This window comes from Thermobia domestica, chromosome 10 (genome assembly GCF_964235325.1).
Source record: "Thermobia domestica chromosome 10, izTheDome1.hap1.1, whole genome shotgun sequence".
Classification (NCBI taxonomy): Eukaryota; Metazoa; Arthropoda; class Insecta; order Zygentoma; family Lepismatidae; genus Thermobia; species Thermobia domestica.
In genome coordinates this window covers 102,312,911-102,338,197 of record NC_137463.1, presented here as the reverse complement: position 1 = coordinate 102,338,197, position 25,287 = coordinate 102,312,911, and the positions used below count along the sequence as shown (strand labels likewise).

General features: G+C 35.5%; 1 protein-coding gene across 2 annotated transcripts in view; it reads left to right on the top strand.

The window, feature by feature from the left end:
• LOC145662607 (phospholipid-transporting ATPase ABCA1-like) overlaps positions 1–25,287 on the top strand; it is a 1,231,974-nt gene that overhangs the window by 363,137 nt on the left and 843,550 nt on the right. For both annotated transcript variants that reach the window (XM_081728328.1, XM_081728326.1), the window contains 2 exons: positions 8,121–8,256; positions 17,398–17,456. In XM_081728328.1, the coding sequence (XP_081584454.1) occupies positions 8,121–8,256; positions 17,398–17,456 (195 nt within the window). The remainder of the gene's footprint in view (positions 1–8,120; positions 8,257–17,397; positions 17,457–25,287) is intronic.

Here is a 25,287-nt window from a genome sequence, read left to right as displayed (position 1 = left end):
ACCTCACGTTTTCTAGTGAAGTAGCCACAATCCTACGGAATATAATGGGTAAAACATAATCGTCTATCCATCCATTCATCCATCCATCCATCCATCCATCCATAAATCAATCAATCAATCCATCCATCCATAAATCAATCAATCCATCCATCCATCCATCCATCCATCCATCCATCCATATATCAATCAATCCATAAATCAATCAATCAATCCATCCATCCATCCATCCATCCATCAATCAATCATGGTGAATTAAAATAATAACGTAACCACGGGTCTTCTAAGTAAAGGGATAACAGGTTAGAGTTGTCTTCGTCATACTTGTCGTTTTATGGTTTGGAGAAGTTGATTTCTCGGCTATGGAGAAAGAAATTTGTTCTTGAATTTCGTTAACAGGTGTTAGGCAAAGATTACGCAAGATGTCATCTGGCAGTTGACGTGCTAAAGCCATCCAGATTTCACGAGTTTCCGGCGTAGGTTAACATAGTTTAATCCTTTCTATGAAATGAAGTCCTAGATATTCAGCTGTTGAGGGTTCGACAAATTCAGCGACACGTTCATTAATAATTTTAACAAATAAAAGGGGTCCCCGGTTCAAATAAAAAAACACAGTCTTGTCCTTTTAGGAGATTCCTATTGTTACACTGTTTTAGAAAAACCGAACATCCTCGTTTTATACGTCGTCGCTGTTGTTAAATATAATTTCATCGTGTATTCCTTTTTTCAATGATGGCTTTTCGTCGGTGATCTGCTATGAGTAGTTTATTTGTTCAACTGATTCAATCTTCCTTATTGAAATCTTTAGATACCTGTAAGCGAAATACTTGAATGTAGGAATAGAAAAATGAATGTTAAAATACAGACTTGCTGGTGAAACTCCAAGACTTTCGATGATAGAATTATGTGATAGAATAATTATGTAATAAAACTGTATGCGTCAGTTTTTAGGTCTATGGGTTGTGTGACTGGCGGCATAACAACCTAATAGTATATAAAGGATTTTTTGTTAGAATGCTCGGTAATATTGCTGTCGTATTATGAACTTTGAAGTTGTTTTCCTGCATTTTGGAGAAAAAGGTTTGCTATGAAATACGGTATCATTGTCTGTGAGTACAGCTTCTACCATGCCTAAATATAATATGTATATGTGAAATAAAAATCTGATTACTGAAGTAGCAGTGGCGTTCTTCAAGGGGTAAGCTGTGCAATATTGCGGGAACACATGAACAATAACCAGTGCAAAACATGACATATGAAATCTAAAGGTAATAAAGCTCTGGGTTCAGAACAAGTTAATGGACAAAAAAATAGTGGTGGATGATTATCAGATTTAAACTGCATACACTCAAGGCAATTCTTTATATGTTTATCATCTAACCTCATATTACTCTAATAAAATGATTTTGAGATGATTCAAAGCGTCTTATCCAGCCCTGTGTCATCTAAATCATCGTGATAAGCAACAATAACCTTTTTCACCAATGACCTAGAAAGGTAAATTTTATAGGAGTCTTAAAAATGAAAATATTTATACAAAATAATATCGTTGTCAAGTTTGCAACATTTTTGCCAATTGCGTGAATTTCGTACAAATTCTTCCAATTTTTACGTGTTAACAAAGAAACAATAGGCAAATAATCAGGCTCTTGGTGTGTTCAGCAGTTCTTGTGAAATATTTCGAATTTTATCTAGGATAACCTGTAAGAGATGAACACGTTTAATTGATAATTTTTTGAAGGAGAAGAAAAGTTAAAGTGCATCACCACAAAGATTTTCGGGGTCTTTCTGAAATCGTATATCGTAATCAAGCTGTTGTAATTCCAGAGACCATTTCAGAAGGCGGGTGTCCAAGCTTTGGCTTTATCTAACCAACTGAGGTTTTGTGATCCATAAAAAAAGGAACATGTGCCCAATTAGTACAAGACGCCATTTTCTCACTGCAAAGACAATTATAAGGCATTCCTGTTCACTGACAATGTAACGAGATTCAGTAGGTCTAGCGAATTGAATTACTTCTTTTTTCCGTCAATGTACTTTTTCTAGAGCCGCACATGCACCCAAGCAGGAGGCGTCAGAGTCTATATAATATGGGGAATTTAAGTCAGGGTGAGACAAAAGAACATCTTTACAAATGTCATCTTTTATTTGTTGTAAAGAAGTTTCATGCTATTCAAGCCATTGCCAGCATCTCCCTTTTTCAAGAAATTGAAAGAGGGGTTGCATTTTTCGGAAAAATTAGGAGTGAAATTTCGCGACCAATTGAAGGGACCAATTACAGATTGTAAGGGTTTAGTGGGTGCGTGTAGGTTGTGTTTTTTGGATCTTTCTTGACGCCTTCGGGAGTTATCAGGAAATCTAAAAAGAGTATTGAATCTGAAAGAAATATACATTTTTCAATATTAAGAGTAAGGTTATACACTAAATTTTTCGAAGATTTGTCTCAGCGATACAAGGTGTTCTTCGAAGGTATTTGTAAAGCAAGCTAAGTCATCAATATAACGTAGGATCTTAGCATGTAACTCCGGTGTTAAGAATTTGACGCATGTTGTTCAACACACTACTGCAATTCTTGTAGGCAAAACACGTGACTCGATATTGATGATGTTGACCTTCAAAATTGAATGCTGTGTATTCCCGTGACTTAGGAGTAAGCAAGGCTTGGTTATAAATACTGGCAAGTTCCAAAGAAGTAAGGAAAGTTTAAACTTTACTTTTAATAAAAAGTCTTGTATAACCTCGGACTTGATTTGACGAAGTTCCACATATTTGTTCCGCAGGCGTAAACCAACACAGATCTTCCGTTTTCCAGTATTCTTGGACACCACAAGGATAGGGTTCCTATGAATAGAATTTGAATGACAAATTAATCATAACTCTACTAGCTTATGTATCTCATCCCGTACATCTTGAAAATATTTATAAGGAATTGGTATTGCTTGCGTATCAGTGACTTTTCTGTTTTCATCTCCATTTTATAAACGAAATCTTTACAAAGGCCTGGGTAATTTCTACAGATATCCTTATGTTGAGACAGAAGAAAATATAATTTCTTTTTCTGTTGGTTATTTAAATTATAAGTATGGTTTACAGCATCCTTAATCTGTTCGTCTGTAGCACTTTGTTTCCAAATGTGGCAGCTGAAACAGAATTTTTTACCTACCGGGCAGATCTCTTCATCTGAGATTTCCTGAAAAACAGTTTTCTGGTGAAAGATTTCTTACAAATTATTAGATTTCATAGAAATCGTACCGTTCAAAAGGTTGATTTTCTCCTCAAAGCTTGTAAGTATGAAGTCCCAAGATGAGACCTTTGTAAGATATTCTTTAACATAAACTTTAAAGTAGATATAAATGTATTCGTTTTGTACTGTAACTAATGTATAGCATCTAACTTTTCTTCTGGTTGATGCACTGAAATGCACTAAAAGTACATCATCTGGAGTATGTTTGGATGACATAACATCCCCACTACTGCGTTTCCAAAGTGCTAAGGACATAAGACAAGTATCTGAGCCTGTGTCAGCCAAGTACTCTACTTCAATTAAGTTTAGCAGAAATAGAGTTGGGTTTGACATTAATATGGTGGTTTAGACAATTGACATCCGACCCACAGTCGCTTCTAGACAAATCAAGGTTTTTTGCCACCGCAAATATAAATACAAACTACAAAAAGCGTTTTATTTGACCTACGGTAGAATAGTGGTATACTGGCCGATACCCGGTCCAGAGTACCGTCGTTTAATTGTCTTCCGAGCAGTCAAAATATCATTCATTACGTCGATTTTACCTGTTTGAATTATTTGTTATTATTTTAATTTTCCGTTATTTCTATTGTTACCATTTCTAATTTGATTATTACGATTGTTATTTTGTCTGTTCCTAGAATTATTTCTTCGTTCTGTTCTATCATTAGAATTATCGCGTGAGTAGCGATTCCTGTTTTGTTGCTATGATTGGATGGTCGTGAATGTCTGTTGTTATTGTTTCTGCTGTTATCCTGACGCGTACTACCTTGGTTCTGATTCCTGCTAATTTTCGTGTTGTTTATACGCTGATTTTGATATCTTTGGTTATTACCATCATTATACGAAAGGTTTCGTTGGTTACATTGGAAATAAGAGTTTTGCTTGTTATTATGACTATTACCCTCCATCTGCCTTTCTCCTCTACGAATTTCTTGAGCTATAAAGTTCCTAGCATTTGAATTGCGGCAAGAGATTCTCTAATATTATTATATGAATGAAGGAAAAGCTCTGTTTCGAATTTGTTTGGCAAAGTTTGTAACACGTCCGTAAGTAGAAGAAATTCCGGTAATTGCTTGGTCAATTCAGAAGTTTATTGAATTGGTCTAGCTCAAAATCATGTACGTACTTCTGGATCGAACCTAGTACTTAAAGGTTGATAACCTGTGTTGCAGTATGGACTTTCCAATTAAAGCTTTGACGAGTGCTTGCTTGACTTGGACGTAGTTAGTAAAATCGTCTTTCCTAACTTGATAACAACTTAACGCAACTCCTTGCAGTAAGTGCGGCATAAGATTGAACAAAGCTTTGTCGGAAAAGTTAGCTAATTGAGCTGTAAGCTCTAGCCTTTGGAAATAATTATGAATTGATTCACTAGAAGGATCACCCTTAAACTTTGGAAAACACTGAATTTCCTTGAGCATGACGTCATTTTTTGGTTTCGTACTCTTTTTATGACGATGTGTAGTAACTTTTAGTGCGTTTTCGACTTCTGTCGTATACAGCTTTAACATCCAAATCATCACTACTACTACTAGTAGTAGTATCCATAGATTGCGAATACGCAGAATCACTATACTGTCTATTTCGTGGTCGTCTAGGAATGTCTGCTTCTAACTGGGGTTGAGATTCCTGTGTTCTATTTTCAATGATTTCTATTCTCTGAGCAAGATGTATCATGGCTTGCTTAATTTCTTTTAAAATTCTATTTATTGCGCATATCTCGACACGGCTTTCAGCATTGGATTCGTCGTTTACTTTAATATTATAGTCTGTGAGTTTAATTTCTTCATATACCATATTAGTATTTTTTCTTGTTTACCTACACACTCAGAAATACCTTCGATACAGTCGTACATATAATCTAATGTATCGACTGTATCCATATGTAAACTAACACAACGCTCTTTATTGGAATGACATATGTCTCGAGCTGATTCCAACTGACATTAGAGGTATTATGTGCATTCATTCAAACCTCCCATCTGCTTCCGAATTTTAAAAACTTGTCTGTACATGAATATACCATGATGTGTTTTTCTGTTTGTTGATTAACTTCAACAATATCCGGTTTGGGGCCTTTTTGCCTGTTTGTTGCTTTGACCAACTTTATCTAGTTTGTTATTAATCTGAAATGTTATGTCATCATATTCTTGTTCGAGCGTTTCATTCCTCTGCTTTTGGCTTGTACAATCCTAATATTCTTTTTTCATCTTTGGTTATCTTAACAACAATCTTTTTGTACAACATCTAATTTCTGATCTAATTCACTCTCTAACTAAAAGGTTGTTTCTGCTCTTTGTTCTAACCTAACAAAATGATCTTTATTTTCACGTTCTAATCTAAAAAAAATCTTTATTTTCTTTCCTTAATTCAGCAAAGTGAGGAAAATTCTCTTTATTTTCTGTTTCTATAGCTTCTAGTTTTTATAAAAAAATTCAATCTAGCTTAGTAGCCATATCTACTTCATTGTATGCCATCTTAAACAATATGAAATAAACTATCGTTAAAACACACGATGAAAATAACATGAAAGAAGAACTCTTTTTTACGTCTGGCTCTGAGAACAGCCAGAAAACTCCCTAAACTGTAATATGTAGAGGCATCCCTATCACATGAACAAAACTCATAAAATAATAAGAAGTATACTTATTTACTGGATGCAGTACTTGTAGAAAACACTTACGATAGAATATAATAATAACAGCACGAAACATTGGTATTAGTATCAAGCATCACTTTAACGAACACTATAAAACAAACAAAAAACACACTTTTAAGACAATTCAGATTGATTGATGATTTGATAACATTGTTTTCTTTTATTATTTTTCTTCTTTCACGTGTCGTTTAACACAATGTAGCCCCTTAAATCATTTTGTCATATGTATCCATCCATAGTACTTATATTTTGGAGGATCACTGGATTAAGATTTCTCACACCACCAATCAATACACACTGAGGTTACACAGTGAAGCGTAATATTGGAAGTCATCCCATGAAGTAGGCCCCAAAATGCTGCAGTAATAATCCAATAAGAATCTCCAAAATATAATTCCTCCAGCAGAATTTGTCCTCAAGGTTGCAAAATTCAGAGTATGACTGTCCAAAGTGCTTATTGAAACCGGTTACTATATATATATATATATATATATATATATATATATATATATATATATAAAGGGTGGTAGGTAACTCCACCGACAAACTTTGGGAGGTGATTCCTTATATGAAATGAAGGAAAAAAGTTCTGATAAACATAGGTCGAAAAACGTCTTCTTTCAGAGTTATGAACCGCCGAAAAGTCGAAAAATTATGTCTCGAAATGCCCTGCCTTAAAAACCATAGGACCTATCCGAAGCGGTTTAAGGAATTACACAGAAACTAGTATGCGATCTATCTAAATATCCGTGTTTTACCATCCTCCGTTATCGGCGAAAAGAACGAGCCAATAGTACTTAAAGGAATATCCATATACCTCAACTTCCTTTTTAGGTTCGTTTCGCCGATAACGGACCACGGTAGAACATAGATATCTAGATAGAGCTCATACTAGTTCCTTTGTAATTCCTTAAACCGTCTGGGATCGGTCCTGTAGTTTCTAAGGCAGAGCGTTTCGAAACGTGAATTTTCGAATTTTCGGCGTTTCATAACTCTGAAAGGAGAGGTTTTCCCCCTGTTTATTAGAAGTTTTTTCTTTCATTTCATATAAGAAATCACCTCCCAAAGTTTGTCGGTGGAGCTACCTACCACCCTATATATATATATATATATATATATATATATATATATATATATATATATATGCACATTAGGTCAGAGGACTAGAGAGCTAGGAGAGTAGGGCTAGTCGCTAACGAAGTCCTTGGGCGACTATATTATAAGGTATACCTACTCGTACAGATGCATGGCGAAAAGAGTGAACGTAGTGTTCCCGTGAATGCTCGGTGGGGAAACTCCACAAGTTGATTTACCTGGAGTAGAAGTTGGACTAACCAACTGTTCAAGGTTAGTAGTTCATTTTAGAATACAGTCTGTTCCAAATAATTTGTATGAGTATACGAATTAAAGGTTATAATAATTGGGGTTAACTCACAGCTCACTGGTTACAATGTAGAGGAAAAGGAGATTAGTCCTATTATAGGTGAGATAAAAAGGTGCGTGTTAGCGTTGGTTGGGTCGTGGCAGTCGTTCTGGACACCTTTATGTTCAGTTTTTCCATTGAAAATGAAAGGAAACAATTCAGTCTAAAACAGTTATATAAAACTGTTTATGAATAATGAAAGGTAAGAGAGAACACAGAATTGTCTAAATGATCGAAGCACGTTTCTTATACATGTAGTCCAGATAATGGATATTGCCTTTGTTAATTACTAAACTTTTTCTCTGTGAAAGAACGTTTTTCGTATGTGTTGGTGAATGATAAGAAGTTCCTTCTTTCTTACTTGTGGGAAAGAAGTCGAGTTGTTCGCTGTTCCAATCGAAGAAATAAATAAATGTTGTTTTATTAATAAAATATAAGTTAAAAATGATTTCTGTCTTACAAAAACATGCAGCATGCCCCCAAAATACTTATATAACTCACCAGCGGTTATAATGTTCTTTGGCTCTAGAAGTTTTTTTGTTTATATAATATTTATTTCTGTGTGTATTATGGGATGCGTTCGTGCATAGTGACGGCCGCACTATATTGGATCAATGAAATCAAAAGGAATAAATTGTAATATAAGTTGATCTTGCATGGCTTAAATTTTAAGATAATGAAAATGGATGATTTGATACCAAAAAGGAATTACTTTACCTTAGGCAATGTTTGTGATTTCTTTCATGCGGATTGATTTTGCTACTAATTACTGAATTGTAAAAATTTATTCTCAGGGGCTACATATTTTACGTACCAGATACACCAGCTGTCAGAAAGATCATGAATCTAGCAAACAAGACATATCAAGACATTGAATATATAAGAAACAGATTAAAGAAAGGCAAATATAGATCTGAGTTTCTGAAACAGGTAAATAAATTTAAGTATAAATATGATAATATTAATTTTGCGCATTAATGTTTTCATCTCTTTTATTCAATAAAAACTATTCATTTTATTTATTTTAAATTGAAGTTATTCAAATGTTATGCGTTCATTACAAAGAACTGTTGAAGAACATTATATAAACTGGCGACAGATATTATATAAATTAGTAGATAAAATATTAGTAGTAGATCACTGAATCACCCTGGTTCTTACCTACGGCAATAACTAACTCGACTGAAAATCAAATCAAAATATTGACACCAAAGCTGAATACTTGTATTTTGTCTACAGGTTTTTTTCATAGCAACAGCCTTAATTATTTTAATGAATAAACTACTATAATTATTAGACTCTAAGTAGGCCTTTCAGATTCTAGATCCTTTCATATTAAAATTATGATCAAACAGTAATTATGTGAAATGTGTTATTTTCCTAATTAAACTCTATTTTCCTAATTAGGTTGAAATTAAACTCTTTCTCAGGTCACAGGTAAAGCATGCTATTTTGTTTGGCCATAAATCGATTAAAAATGACCATACCCCAATCATTGACTTACTTGAGTTTCTGCATTAGCCCACGCAGAGAACAAACTACCAAATTGGCCCCATGCACTTTTATTTATTTACAAAACAGGAGTTTGTTACTTCCCAAAATAAATTACTGCGTAATTATCTCGTAATGCTCATTATACGATGACGTTAAAAAGGTTGGGGATCGTTTCGTCCAAAGGACATTTCGTCAGAGACATTTAGTCCAAACATATTTGGTCCGGGGACATTTGGTCCAAAGGACAATTCGTATAACATTATGACTCAGTAGCTTCTTATTTCTAAAGGAAATTTGAAATAGAAATTTATTCCGCAATTTTCATTTCGATAGAACAAATATATGCTGAGATATTCAGTAAAACGTAAACGCCTGAAAACAAAATGGCCACCTTTCTTTGCTTTCATTAATAATGTAACAAAAAATACAGTTTTAGCTTCGCAGAAATACAGTTTTAGCTTCGTTGGTTAAGGAATTCATCTCCTCCCGAAATGATAAACAACCCTTTGAAGAGCAAACTCCCTCTTCATTTGAGGACAACATTGCCTCCGCATGGTCATGTGAATCTTCTATTTCTTGGAGACTTTGCAATGGATATCATAAATGTATTGTACTGTACCGAGAAAATTAATATGAAAGCCAAAGTATATACTGTATTTGCATGAGGAGTAACACTGAAATAAAAATACACGAAAAGTGAACAATTCTGGTTTGTCATACAACTCACTATGTAGAAACGTCTGCCGAAGTTATACACTATAAATGGTCTACGAATAGAAACCAGACTTGTGGTTAACCTGAAAAGATACCTATATTCCACACGAAATGTTCCAACTTTCATCTTATATTTGTCAATCACTTATCACAATGTTGCAGCCAAGAATGTGACTGTTTAAGAGTATTATTAACTATAAAGAGAATATATTTCACACATATGTATTTTTCTATTCTCGGTATTTTTTCAAAGGAACTTGACACACATTATTTTTCACTTTTTTAACACAAGGGTTTGAATATCTAATATTTAACTTACTCAAATATAAACTCCATTAATTTTAGTTACCGGAACTTATTCTAAAACTATTTCATTCACAACATTAAATTTTTAGATGTCATGTTAGCAGTTATTGCAACAACATACTTCACATTCCAACCTTTTCCTCATTCCTGTTGTTCGGCCATTTTGTTTTCAGGTGTTTACGTTTTTCTGAATATCTCAGCATATATTTGCTCTATCGAAATAAAAATTGCGGAATAAATCTCTATATCAAATTTCCTTTAGAAATAAGAAGCCACTGAGTCATAATGTTATATGCATTACCGGAAGCGTTACCGGACCAAATGCCCTGTGGACGAAATGTGCTTTGAACTAAACATCCCTGTACGAAATGTCCCTTGGACCAATTGTCTTTTGGACGAAATGTCCTTTGGACCAAATGTCTTTTGGACGAAATGTCCTCTGGACCAATTGTCCTTTGGACCAATTGTCTTTTTGACAAAATGTCCTGTGGACGAATTGTCCTTTGGACCAAATGTGTTCGGACTAAATGTCTCTGGACGAAATGTCCTTTGGACAAAATATCTAGCACGGAAGGGGTGGTCACCGTTAAACATATTATGTACATCCATTACAATTTTGTTGAGTTAATTAATTAAAATATGTACTGTTTATTTCTAGAAACCAAAATATATACTGCTAAACAAGAAACTTGAATAAAGCAATTATAAATTTTTGCGAGCGCATAAGAGGGCAATGTTTTCAATCTCTGCTAAGATATTGGGGATGCAAGTAAGATTAAACTTGAGCAAGACATAACTGTTCACTGGACGTCATCCAGCCCCACACTTGTAGACAGACTGCCGTTCAATCGTTAAATCGCTAAGAAGAATCAGGCTTTAGAACATATTGAGTGCAATCAAATTGCCCGCCTAGTGTAATTCCATTACTCCAGAAGCTGATCTTCAAATGTTAGAAAACTCAGAATATACACTGAGAAGAAAATTGTATGTGGCGTACCTAAAATCGAATGTTTCATTTGTAAATCCTATACCTAGGTAGTTTTTGGACTTAACGTACAGCAAAAGTATAACTGAAAACGCATGTTTTACAATATTTTCATACTCATTCGACGATGAAATTGCAGCTGTATTAAATTTATGCTCTTCCGGCTGGAGCAATTGAATTACGTCATGTGGGTACATCACTTGCACTCGATACACTTTTAAGCTCGCTCCTCAACAATGATTGAATGGAAAACTCCGTCCATCGGATGGGAAGGCCTCGACGTCCAATGACCAACTTTGTTTTATACCTGATTCATCATCTATGGTCGTAGCTTAAACCGGTGGCTTAGCGCAGGTTTAAAAAAAATCTCGTAGACTTAAGTATTGCCATCTATCGAAACAAAAAATCAGAAAATGGCCTAAAAGTGACATCTGTTTTGCGATTCTCGTATAAATATTTCTGTAAGAATCATGGAGTGGTGAAAGCAAAGCTTGCATTATCAAAGTAGTGTATGTGTGCACAAGCAGGCGCACTTCTTGGTTACGAGTGCTACTGCAATATTTAGAAAATACGAAAATATCTTCTTCTTCCATTTTTATTCATTTAACTTTACGTTCGCTATGATTATTGTAATATTTAGGTATTATTTATTTTCAAACATGGTAAATAATTACTACTCAATGTAAGTTTGCTCCATTTCTGTACAAAACTATGAAGAAAAGCATGTACTGTAAGGCATGTGCAGTATACTTTTAAGGTGGATCACTAGGCGTTCTCGGTGCTATGCTAAAAGCTGCTTGAATAGTGCGGCATTGTCAGATAGTGTCAACTGTTTACCGATTCCAGATAATAAAGGGATTAATCATGGAATTCTGCTTAGATACTTACTGCAGAAATTATTTTTCGACCCTTACCGCGATTCCTCTTCTCGAACTGCAACGTTAGAATCCAGGAAATTTCTTATTGTGACTACTGCAGTAAACGTACAAATTTGCTAACAACGCATTAAGGCATTCTGGGCAAGTTTCGTCTCAAAATCTATTTCCTTAAATGTAAATTAACATTTAAATAAAATATGAAACATAACACGAAAAACGGCCAAACAATATATCTATTTCGTAATAAGATAGTTACTTTAACATACTTTACATATACAAATAAACATTTCATAAAAATGAGCACTTCCAGTAAAATCTACCAGCAAGTGCCATCTTGTGTGATCACTGTAAAACGAATCAAATATTTTCTTTTATTTGTTACATTTTTCGACATCAGGAGAGAGACAACCAAATGAATCAGTCTTGTGCTGTAGCTGAAGCAATACGCTATCTTATAGTACAATATTTATAATATGTAACGTTTCATTGCGCAGTAGTTAAGGGGATGAGCTAAAATATGTACTGACTTCCGGGTGGTGACCCACTTTAATAATTTTGTATGTTCCACTTTATTTAGGAAATTAAAAGAAAAGCACTACATTCTATAGACACATTTGCATTGAAACAAGGCAACAATATTTGATACTTCCCCTTTTATGGGAAGGTTAGAAACAATATTCCATCTGCCCTTGTGAAAATAACTTGGATTGTATGAACCACCATCTCACCCATATTTGTTAGATTTTGTGAAACGTGTTTATCAATCCTTCATTCTCGTCTTTGTTCTCACTCGTCAAAACTTGCATCAAACGCTGCTAAGGGAGAAATTCGTAACCATTATACAAATTTGTAACAAATGCAAAGAATTCGATAGGAATGTTTTGTAAAGATCGGGACCAACTGACAAACTCTCCACGTGAAAGTCAGTCATATATCATCAGTGATGACTTTATAGCGAGAATTGGCTTAATAATTTGCGGAAAAGTGTACATACGCTGGCTATGCAGTTCGGTGGTTTGCGAGGTACAATGCACACTGTCGTGCGTAAGATGCAGTTGCATCGTAAATTGTGAGTACAGTGGGTCTAAGATTCTTACTGGAGACGGAAAACATTTCTCCAAGAGTGCATGTCTACGACAGTGTGTTGATGTTCCAAAGATGGTAGTGACATTCTTATATGTAAAAAGTGGCAGCGGACAAGACATGATACGACCATTTCTGACCCTCATCAAAAACATCATGCAGTGAAGATATTGCTGCAGTTTTCTGCTACAGTAATAATGCAAGTGTGACTGATGGTGCAAGATATGTACAAAGTACCTTAGTGTCGAATACTACGTTCATGGGTTTTATGTATTTCGAATAAATAGAAGCAAAATTTAAAAAAAAATAAAAAATGTTACTTTCTTCAAAGATCTTTGTTTCTAAGAACTACTTAGATAAGTATTCATCTAATTACGTACATAGTAAAAACACATAAAGATCATAATGCCATTACTACAATGATATGTATGTCGTTACAGAAATGATATATTAAACCTTTTCGGAGAAATGAACAACATTAGTAAATATTGGTAAATTGTTTAAAATAGCGTGTTAGGGAGATATTTTAAAAATAAATAGTTACTTCACTTTTCCTATTATATTACAATACTTGATAATTGTAATTAAATCAAGTTCTTGAAATTACATCACTGTAATATCACTGTTAAAATTACTGTTTACCATATCTCCAGAACAATTTAAAATAACAGATTGCTCTAAATCACGTTATAATTTTTAAATGTATTAAAGAACATCTATGTACTTGGGTGTCGTGTTTATTTAAGCAATTTTTCAAAATATAGCCTTTTAAAGAAAGTCAAATTTTAATCTTTTGTAAAATTCTTCCAATTCGATAAATATGTCGTATTATGATCATAGCGTTTGACAATAACGTACTTTGAATGTAGGTTACCCTGTTCGTTTCACCCTCGTTAATTCTGTTGTAAAGGCCTTCAAAGTTGGATGTATGTGATACTATAGGACCTTAGATTATAACACCAAATAATAATTGTGGTAGTGTAAGTTTTTTTTTATAATGCAGATTTAAAATATATAATAACATTACATAGTGCCATTTGAAAAAAGATATAATTTTATGCTGAGTTGACAACAGTAACAGTATTGCAGAGCTGCCAAATTCATCATTTTTATTCATTATGTTGCTCGTATCAAGACAAATAGTTCACCCTTTATATGCAAGTAGACCATTGATCTTAATACATGCTTATATATGTTACTGTGAGAATCAGACATGTCATAATTACCGAATATCGACCGCGATTACCAGTAATTACCTTTTTTAACTTTTGGAAATTGAATTTTTATTTCCAGCTTTCACCGGTAAGTACCAGCAATCAGAAAACATTTGGTCGTGATTACCATTACCGATAATAATTAAATCATGCCTGTGAATGTTGGAAATGAAGGTAAATGGAACATTGAAGTATCATTAAATGAATAAACGGCAGGTTGTATAAAAATACAGGTGGGAGGTATAGCTATTGTACATGTTTCAATTATTATTAGATGAATTCGAGAATAGGGTAAGAGGGTAAAAATGAAAACGCTTTTTATGTATCTATTTATTTGAGACTGGGGTTGTTAACGCGAATAAGTCGTCGTACACAGCGGACATCACAATGGTTTGGAATTCACATCGTACATTTTTCCCATGTTCTGCCTTGTATTTTCAATACATGTATACACGAACCACAGTGGTATTGTAATGAACCAGTTTATAAGTCTGATATGTTACTGTGTTCGGATACATTTTCTCCCACTTTTATGGCTGGTGAGACTTTCAATAAATTTGTTTTACTAGTACACCAGTGTTGGTCAAGGTCTATATTGAAGGCGTCATTTGCCTGGTGTGAAATACCTCCTAGATGGTTCTACAATATGTACATTCCTAAGTTTATAACTCTTTGAGTCATTTTGTTTACTTGGCTGGAGTTTGGATGAAATTCATGTATTAGCATTTGTTGTAATTAAGACATTTTTGCAAACTTTCGCTGCTAGTTTAGCGCAGTCTTGCATGAATCCTTTCCGGTGGATGCGCGCATTAAATCCAGTCAACGACAATGGCTAAAAATAGTGGTAGAATCGACTTGAAGGTTACACGAAATTTCGATCATTTGTCTTTTTAGTATGTTAAGCTATCCAGCATATCCACGTGTAGTAATGGGACCCCAGGGTAGGGACCTGTTCTGTTTCTTTATGGTGTTGCAATAACTTGTCAAACGACTAAGGCAGTGCCCCAGGAGAACTTCATGAAAGTCAGTTTAATTTCGGATTTCGACATTTATGGATCCCCAATACGCATTAGATAATGCGATGCTGGGGCCCCATTCTTCATATTTTTGAAATATATTCTTACTAGACCACACACAAAGACCTACAGACAGGACTTTATAATACTGTTAGAGCAATAATGGGATTACATTCAATGCTGGGGCCATCTAACGCTGAGAACGGAACAAACTACAACGAGTAACTATGCTCCAACACAGCAGACATGTTTTTATCTTAGCAATAATGGGATTACATTCAATGCTGGGATCATCTAACTCTGAAAACGAAACCAACTACAACGAGTAACTATGCTTCAACACAGCAGACATGTTTTATCTTACTTTACATGTTATTCAATACTCATTAATATATATATATTTAGGGAGGGCCCCGGCAGGAATCCCTGCCCTCTTGCCCTGGCCAGTCCGAGCCTGCCCCTTGCTACTATAAAGGGAGAGCCAAGATAGGCAATAGATAACATTTATTTTGGCAAATAATCATTCCTGAACTTTTGCTGACTCAGACGAAGAAACGGAGGGCAGTACATCTGTAATTGTTTATATACAGGGTGGGCCATTTTAATTAATCCACGGAAATATCTGAAAAATGATAAAACATAGAAGAAATGTTTGAAGTAAACGTTATATATTGTTAAGGGGGAAAACCATTTCCGCCAAAAGTACCCCTCCCCACCCCCCGGAAATGGGGGTAACGGGGGGTAACTTTGAAATGTCAAATGGGAACATGGGTCGAGTAATACCTCGTTCGAAAGGTCTTGGAAAACTAAGTAACGCTGTACCAAAATTTGTTTCATATGGAGCACCAGTTTCAAAATGGCCGCCATGATATAGTTCGGAAACTCCAGTAGCCGTAGTATGAAAACCATGGGAGGTAAATGAATGGAACAAAATTGAAATACGTAAATATCATAGGGCATATCGAATGGTGTGGTCTCTGTGATCCCAGTGGCCTCCCTGATGGGGACTTGGGAGCTAACTTCAAGATTTCAAATAGTAACACGAGTCAAGTGGTACCTCGTTCGGTAAATCTTGCAAAATCAAACATATTGCAGGAGAAAACGATTGAGGTGAAATGGCAGTGTTCTTAAAAGGCCGCCGAAACATAGTATCAGTGTCAGAGAATTTTGCTGTAGCTATTCTAAAAATTCTATTGAGTTTTCGATATTCCGAAGTACAATTTCCTCTAGGGGGGCGAGAGCCCCCTTGCCCCCCTTATGGGTGCCCTTGACTGTGGCCATCCGCATTAACTGAGTGCACTAATTCTCTATCCCTGAAGTCTGCCTCCCAAACAGCATTGGGTAGGTCAAGCGTACGCCCGAACCGTTGTTCGGTCGGACATTGAAATTTTGAAGTTAGCTCACAAGATCCCTTCAGGGAAGCCATTGGGATCGCAGGGGTCACATCATTCGATATGCCCTATGATATTTACGTATTTCAATTTTGTTCCATTCATTTACCTCCCATGTTTTTCATACTACGGCTACTGGAGTTTCCGAACTAAATCATGGCGGCCATTTTGAAACTGGTGCTCCATATGAAACAAATTTTGGCACAGCAACGTTACTTAGTTTTCCAAGACCTTTCGAACGAGGTATTACTCGACCCATTTTCCCATTTGACATTTCAAAGTTATCCCCCGTTACCCCCATTTCCGGAGGGTGGGGAGGGGTACTTTTGGCGGAAATGGTTTTCCCCCTTAGCAATATATAACGTGTACTTCAAACATTTCTTCTATGTTTTATCATTTTTCAGATATTTCCGTGGATTAATTAAAATGGCCCACCCTGTATATTTGTAAGGATTATAAAATTATGCATGTTTTAAGTACTAGTATTTACATTATAAATGAACGTGGAAAGTTTTGAGATTACAATTTGTATAAATAATGTTTTTTGTGGAGAATGTTGAAATTTTATTCTTTAAATTGTAGTCACAGTCGTGCTGGATCCGGAGCTCCTTCGTGGCTAAGCGGTTAGCGTACGCGCCTTTGGCGTGGGAGACCCGGGTTCGATTCCCGGCCGGAGCTCATGTGGTTCGGATTCCACGTTAATCAGTAGATCCACGTCTCATATAGCCTCGCTGCTGAACGGGACGCTAAACTAAAATCAACTCAACTCGTGCTGGATCCGGTAATAATATTAATAAAACGTAGTTTGCCTCTCGACCAGAAGTTTCCTCGGGATAATCTACTGTCAATATTCCAAATAAACGTTAATATAGTCGTAATATTATTATATATAATTTTATATTTGGTTTACTGACTATTATATTATTGTAGTTAATCGTTCACCTGTTGTTTTGCTGTGAAACTAACATTGTTCAAACTATTATCTCATAGGCCTGGAACAATACAGGAGGCAGGAACGAAAAATTATTCAATGGGACATACTTCCAATTGTAAGTTGTATTTAAAATCCAAGTGAGTATATTGTCCTGTCATCACTTCAAAACGTTTTACTAACACGGAAAAACTTCACATTGCATGAATATTGATATTTTGTTCATACAATAGAACAGCTTTTGTATGTCACTATTTCACTTTTCGAGTTGTGTTTAGGAGGTAAGATATATGTCAACGGTGTATTCAGGAGGAAAGTGATTTGCCAACGAACAAAATCTTGTTTTAACCTATAGTAACACTTTGATAATCTCTCTTTCTACCTATCTACGTACATATATAATGCAGAGGGTGTCAGTGAAGATCCCTTACTCCTAGATTTGAGCATAAAAGAGAAGAATGCCGATTTAAATTTAGTTTATTTGTTTAGAATATACTATAGATGAGCACTTACATGTACGAAATCTGTATCCAGTAGATCGATATGTGCTCCATCGTGTTGTACACATTGACATATGAATCTCCATGTCCTCCTTGATATGTTACATAGCATATCGGATGTTATCGTCAGCAAAGTTTCCTCCACACTTACTTGTAATTCTTCATCTTTCCTGTACTGACGATGAGACACGAGCAACTTGATTATTCCCCAGAATGGGCTTTCTGATGTTGTAAGTCCTGGCTTTGTGAGAGTAGTTTGAATGGGGACAGACATAGTAGAGGAACACGCCAAATTCAACGGCCTAGAAATTGTTCATTAAGGAAATCACGCAACATAAGAACAGTATGATCTGGAGTGTCGTTCTGTTGTAACTACGGACTATATACGATCCCTTTCGTTTGCAGTGGAGGTATTAACAAGGTTTCCAACATATATAAATAAAATATACATTCATATATTCGTCAAAAAATATGGTGCGAAATGGTATCGTAACCTCATCCCGACTTAAGCATAAGGTCGGTTTCATTCTAACTCATACACTACATAATATACTTCATCAACCAGTGAGTTGTAGAATTGGGATGAACATATCTTCTTTATGTCTGTCTTATCTTTCTCTGTACGCAGCACCTTCCTAACGAGATACGTGTCAGAATATTTTTTTCGCATTAACTCAGGTTTATAAAACAGACTTGCAATGAATTGCCCTTTGATTCACTTAAATGGTAGTTGGAATGTTGATCCGAACCACCTTAGCAACTCGAAGATCACAGTTGGTCAGTTTCGCGTGCAGCTCCTCTAATCGTCGCTTTAATTTAATGACTAACGTTATCTCTAACTTAGAATCTGGGCCTTGACTGTTGAGGAGTATATACAGTTTGAGGTAGACAGTAGACAAGAGTTCATATGTACGTGGCTTGCTTACGTAAACTGGCCTCTTTTTAACTGTGATGTGCTTTTTGTGCCTAATGTGGGTTCATGTCACTACGGCATAGCGGGTCCTCAGGTGGCGGATCGAGGAGAAGGCCTCTAGATATAGAGGCTAGCTGCGAATATACTGAATAAGCAGTCTCGGACAGACGACAAGAAGTGGCCCTCCAACTTAGGGGTTTGCGTGAGGCTAACAACCTCATCCTGTAAAAAAAGGCACCTGTTCAGAAACATTCACAGAAGCCTCAGACTAGGACTGATAACTTGGCACGACCTCAGCAAAAGAAAATGGACATGAGATTTGGAACATGGAATATTAGAAGTCTTTATAGAGCAGGCGCGTTAAAATCTGTAACGAATGAGTTAGAGAAATGCAGGATGAACCTAGTAGGAGTTTATGAAGTTAGGTGGGAAGGAAATGGAACTGTGAATCCGAAATTTTATGTTTTTTTACGCGGAAGGAAATAAAAATCGCCAATTAGGAACAGGGGTTTTCGTTTACAAACGAAGAATATCAGCAATTACATGGGTTAAATTTATTATTAGACTTCGTTTTATTACTCTTAAAGGTCGGTGGTGTGATATTGGTTTTTAAAATCTACATGCCACAACAGAAGATAAAGATGACGATACAACAGACAGACTTTATGATGAAGTGCAACGGATATTTGATCAACTCCCGCGATACCATATGAAAATTCTATTAGAGGATTTCATTGCCAAGATAGACGAGAGGATATTTTAAAACCGATTATAGGGAACGAAAGTTTGCATAAGGGAAGTAATGACAACGTTGTTAGACTGGTGAACTTTGCAACGTTCAGAAACCTTATCGTGAACAGTACAAACTTTCCACATTGCGATGTTCATAAATATACTTAGACCTCACCAGAGGGAAAACACATATGAAATTGATCACGTTTTAGTAGATGGAAGAAGATAATCTAGCATAATTGATGTTCGGTCGTTTATATGAGCTGATCATGGCACTGATCACTACCTGGTAGCAGCGATAATAAGAGAGTGATGATCGTTCAATAAAGGAAATATTCAATGTCTGGAAACGGAGAGATGTAATTTAAAGAAATTAGAAGAGAGCCAGGTAAGAGAGGAATACCAAAATGAAGTTTCGAATATTTTCTCGGTTTTGGAAAATTCGGAGTGCAATAGTGTTGAGGATACTATGATTTCAATTAGAGATAGCGTTAAAATTTCAGCAAAAGAAAACTTACGACACGAGGAAATACTTAGGAACAAACTATGGTTCGACCAGGAATGCATTCAACTAGGAGAATGCAACTTTGTAAAAAAGAAAAAGCGAACAAAATTACATTGACTAAAAAATCCGAATGAAATAACTACACAAAATTTTGTAGACATCAGGCGGAAAACGTCCAAAACTTTTCGGACAAAGAAACGCGATTTTTTGAAAGCTAAAGTTAAAGAACTTGATAATAATAGCAAAGATAAAAACATTCGGGACATTGTCTAAGGGATCAACGAATTTAAGAAAGTCTATCAACCTCATGCTTATATATTAAAGAAAGCTGACGGAACAGTTCTCACTCATACAAATAGCATCTTAAGTAGATGTAAAGATTTCTTTGACGATTTGCTTAACACGCAGCCAAAAACTACTGTGCGCGGAGAAACGGTCATACACACCGTAGAACCGTATATTCCAGATCCTAACCGAATAGAAGTACAAAACGCTATAAAGAAATTAAAGAAACACAAATTCCGGCTGAGTTAATCTTAGTTGGAGGCCAAAAAATTGTGGAACAAGATACACAAGCTTATTCTCCTTGTCTGGAACAAGTGACAATTGCCACAAGGATGGAAAAAATCAAACTTTTTGAAATTCACAAGAAAGGTGACAAAACTGATTGTAATTATTACCAAGGAATTTCTATTCCAGCAACGTCCTATAAAATCCTCTGAAACATTTTATTAGCAAGATTGACCTCATACGCAGATGAAATTATTGGAGAATATCAGTGCAGATTTAGATGAAGTCAATCAACTATCGGCCAAATATTTACAATTCGACAAGTACTCGAAAGGAAGTGGGAATACCCCGATACATCAATTATTTATTGGTTTTAGAAAGGCGTATGACTGGGTTAGGATAGAGATATCGTACAACATTGTTACAGAATTTGGAATACCTAATTAATTAACGTATGTTTAAATGAATCCCAAAGTAAAGTCTGGGTAGGAAAATTTTTGCCCACGAGCTTTCTCGTCGGGAATGGCCTGAAACAAGGAGATGGGTTATCGGCATTATTATTCAACTTTACTCTAGAATACGCTATAAGGAAAATCAAAGATAGCAACCAGGGCCTAGAGTTGAATGGTGTTCACCAGGTTATGGAGTATGCGGATGTAAATTTAACAGGGGATGATAGTGGAACAATAGAGAGAAATGCAGAGACCTTATTAAACACTTGCAGGAACATGGGTTTAGAAGTAAATGCAGAGGAAACAATACATGGAAGTTCGTTGGGATCGTAATACGGAAAATTATGGATTCATTAAAATATCGTATAATACTTTTGATGAAATAGATACTTTTTAATATCTAGGATCAATATTAACAGATGAAAAGTATATTCACGAAGAAATGAAATGTCGACTAAAAACAGGCAAGTCATGTTACTATTCGCTTCAAAATCTCTTGTCGTCACGAATTCTATCGAGGAATTTTAAATTTAAAATATATAAAACAATAATCATGCCTGTTGTTCTGTATGGTTGCGAAACATGGTCGCTCTTTCGGAAAGAAGAATATAGACTGAAAGTATTTGTGAACAAGATCCTGAGACAAATATTCGGACCCAAGGGAAACGTGAATGGAGAATGCCGGAAACTTCATAACGAGGAACTACATAATTTATGCGGTTTACTAAACATTGTTAGGGTAATCAAGTCTAGGAGGCTCAGGAAGGCAAGTACTGTAGCGAGGGTGAAAAAAAAATAGGAACGGTTTCAAAGTCAACTGGAATACCAACCGGAAAACGACCATTAGGAAGACCTAGGTGCAGATGGGAGGAAAATATTAAGATGGATCTCGCAGAGATAGGAATACAAAGTAGAAACTTGATCGAGTTGGATAAGGATAGAAGTCAGCGGAGAGCTTTTATGAACACGGCATTGAACCTCCAGGTTCCATAGGCCATAGAGTTAGTTAGTTTGTGTGTCTAAATGTTTCAGAAGTTACACAACAGATCGAGTCATTCGTAGTTACCTTGTAGTGTAAATCGTTTCCACATCAGGTTACAAAGCGTACGATTGAAGCGTTGAATCATGGTTTTATTTAATTTGCTCTGAATTGAAGAGTACTCGATATGCTTCATGAGGTCTGTGTTGTAGAACTCACACCTTCTGTCAGTTTGGAAGTTTTTTTTTTTTTTTTTTTTTGGCTGTTGGTTTTATTCTTGTAACATCTAACGAAATACATTGCTAAATTCTTCCAATTTTACTCTTTGTAGGGACAGTTTAATGTCTTTCTACTGAACCTCTCAACAAGATTGTATAGGTATTTGTAACCTTTATTCAATTTGCTAATCCTTTCCATACGTGAATCCATTTTAGTCCAGTAAAGAGAGCTAATTTTTCTGCGAAGAAAGGAACAAATTAGTAACAAGCTGAAAATTGGTATTTAAGTAGGGGAATGTGTCAGGAATAACATACTAAAAGTCCCCTAAAATCCCACTGTAGCTTTTTCCGCAATTTTGAAAAATGTCCGCCATCTTTACACGACGACAAGGAATTTATGGAATTCGTCACCCTTTACGTTTATCCCTCTAGCCACCGTTCTAATTATCATTAATCCATGAATCATATATGGTTGCAAAGTTTAAAACACGGAAAATTTAAGTAAATAACATATATGCCCATCGCGCTAAATTTTTAGAGGAAGAGGAAGAAGAAAACAGCTTTTTTGTTTAAAAACGTATATTTTCAGAAATCATGATAAGTTTGCAACACTAACAATTATTGCACATCAACAAAACAACACCAACAGATGTCCTTGATATTTATCTCAAACATAGTCTACAATAACACAAAGCAGTGCAATACAAGCTGAGAAAAAATGATAACCAATATCACTTTCTGACCTCTCTGTACAAAAGTGCATAAGGTGATATTCACTTTCGTGGCTCTAGTCACCTTCTATTTTTGCATAGGACCAAGAGCTATACATCATTGAAAATCTTAAGAAACGTAAATTCGAACGAGGTAAGACTTATACTAACCAAACCCAATCTGTGGAAGAAGCGTACAACGCAAAATTTCGGGACAAAACATGATTTTCATATAAATAGTTTAAAATTTGCAACACTAACAATTATCGTATGTTAACAAAACTCTACCACTGTTTTCCCTATCATAATTATTAATTTACTTTAAGATGGAGTACATTTTTCCCAATGGAGTAAGCTTTTATGACACATAGTATTACATGACGTAAATATAGCAAACAAATAATGTATTAATAGTATTAGAAAGTAGCAAAAAATGGTAGTCTCCTTTGCATTGGAAAACTGTAATTCACACACTTAAAATCATTCTCAACTACAATAGTCATTTGACTGTAATTGTGTTTTAAATGTCTTGTTATAACTAGAATGCAATTTTCCTACTAGTATTCTTCAAATCGAACTTAATGTTTACATTAGACGTTAGTATGCACTTTAAGAACATTTTTCTTACGAATTCATTCAGACTTATTTTATGAGGTCAATCAATGAGATTATCATTGTTATTTCGTTTATCTCTATGGTCTTCATCATTTGGTTGTGCATTCATACACCCATTTCATCGACACTAACGACATAAGTTAGAACACAATTCCTGCTTTCCGACAACCACATCTACGATCACAGTCATTTTCACCGTTACAGGATATTAAATGCATGATAATTACATGAAGAGGGTTCCTTGTCTATTCTTGCTGGTACAAGAATATCTCCTGATGGTTTCCATCCATATTCAACTGCTCGAATATCATTTCCAAGACACAATTGAGCCTGATGATACGCTTTCAAGATATGATGTTTAGCGGCATCACTGGTGGGTAGCAATGTTGCTAACTGTATTTCGTTTTGAATAGGGAAGTGACTTACTCCACTGATGTATCATTGATACTGGAATTGATCCAATGAGGTTACTACTGCTAGACAATCTTAGAGTGTTAATAGAAACTATGTGCCAGATTCAATCAGAGATCATACACTGGCATTATCGTGGTTGGAAACTTCAAGTGATCGGCATAAATCTTATTGTTTTTGAGATAATTACATTGCATTTTTCTTTCTTTGTCGATACAAACCACATCATTTCGCATCCAGTTAAAACATGGTAACTGAGCAAAACAATTAACACATTTGCCCATGTATGTTGCAACTTCTTAGTATTAAATTGTTTTCTCACTCCTTGTCCACTTCCTACCTTTCGAAATGTTATGTCGTACTGATTATTACCTTGTGCAAGCAAAAAAATTAAAATGTCAACATTCTCGCCAGTTACTACGACGTTCGTACAAGGATTTAAAGGCTTGGGTATAGCACTTTTAGCTGTAAGTGCTTCAGTATCACTTCTTCCTTGCTGGATTTAATTCCAGCTTGTGTCAAATGAACTATCAACTCACGGGTGAAACAATCTTTATTTTTGGAATTACCCAAGAATTTATCTTTTGTAGTTGATAATACGGTTTCGTTTGTGAATAACACCAAAGCTGAGTGAACGTTTGAGTTACGTCGTTCCCGATCGGAACAGTTTTCAGAACAATACCCATCAAAAATAACTATTGCTTTCGTTCCAAAGTTTGTGAGTACATAGGATACATACGAATTGTACACGTCAATTGTGTTCCATGTTGTGGTCAAACAACATGATGTAGAAGCCAGCTTCCAATATATAACGTACACAGTGTTTTCAATTTGAGTTTTAGAGTCTGTCCGATATTCAAATATCACACAAAGCAGACTTTTTCGTTTTCCTTATGGAAATTTCTGTGAAGAGAGAAAGTGGATAAGGTGCAAGCTCGTAAACAAAACACTGTCGGAATTCTTCTTCGGACTTCACTATGTATATGATTTGTGGTTGAAGACTAGCATGGTGTTTATAGCCAGTACCTCATCATGGATGCGCACTGCATTGTGCATTGCGAATAGTGGGGTGACTTTATCTTTTTGTTTAAGTTTCACATTTACAAAAATGTGTTTAAACATTCCCTCCATAGCAGCCAATCCGATTTCTTTAGCTTTATCACAGTTGACCATTTCCTTACCTACCATGCCAGTGCTTAGGGACACGAGTTCCGGATATGAAGACAATGGCGAATGCTGGCAAAATTATCTCAAGAATGTCTCTACATGTAATATATCACGCGACTCATTGCTTTCGTGCAGTTCCACATTCCGACCAGTGTGAATTTGATGCCTATCTTTGCTTAATAATTTTTCAAGACATATTCGTAAGTGGCATGCTGCTGGCATACTAGACCCACCTAT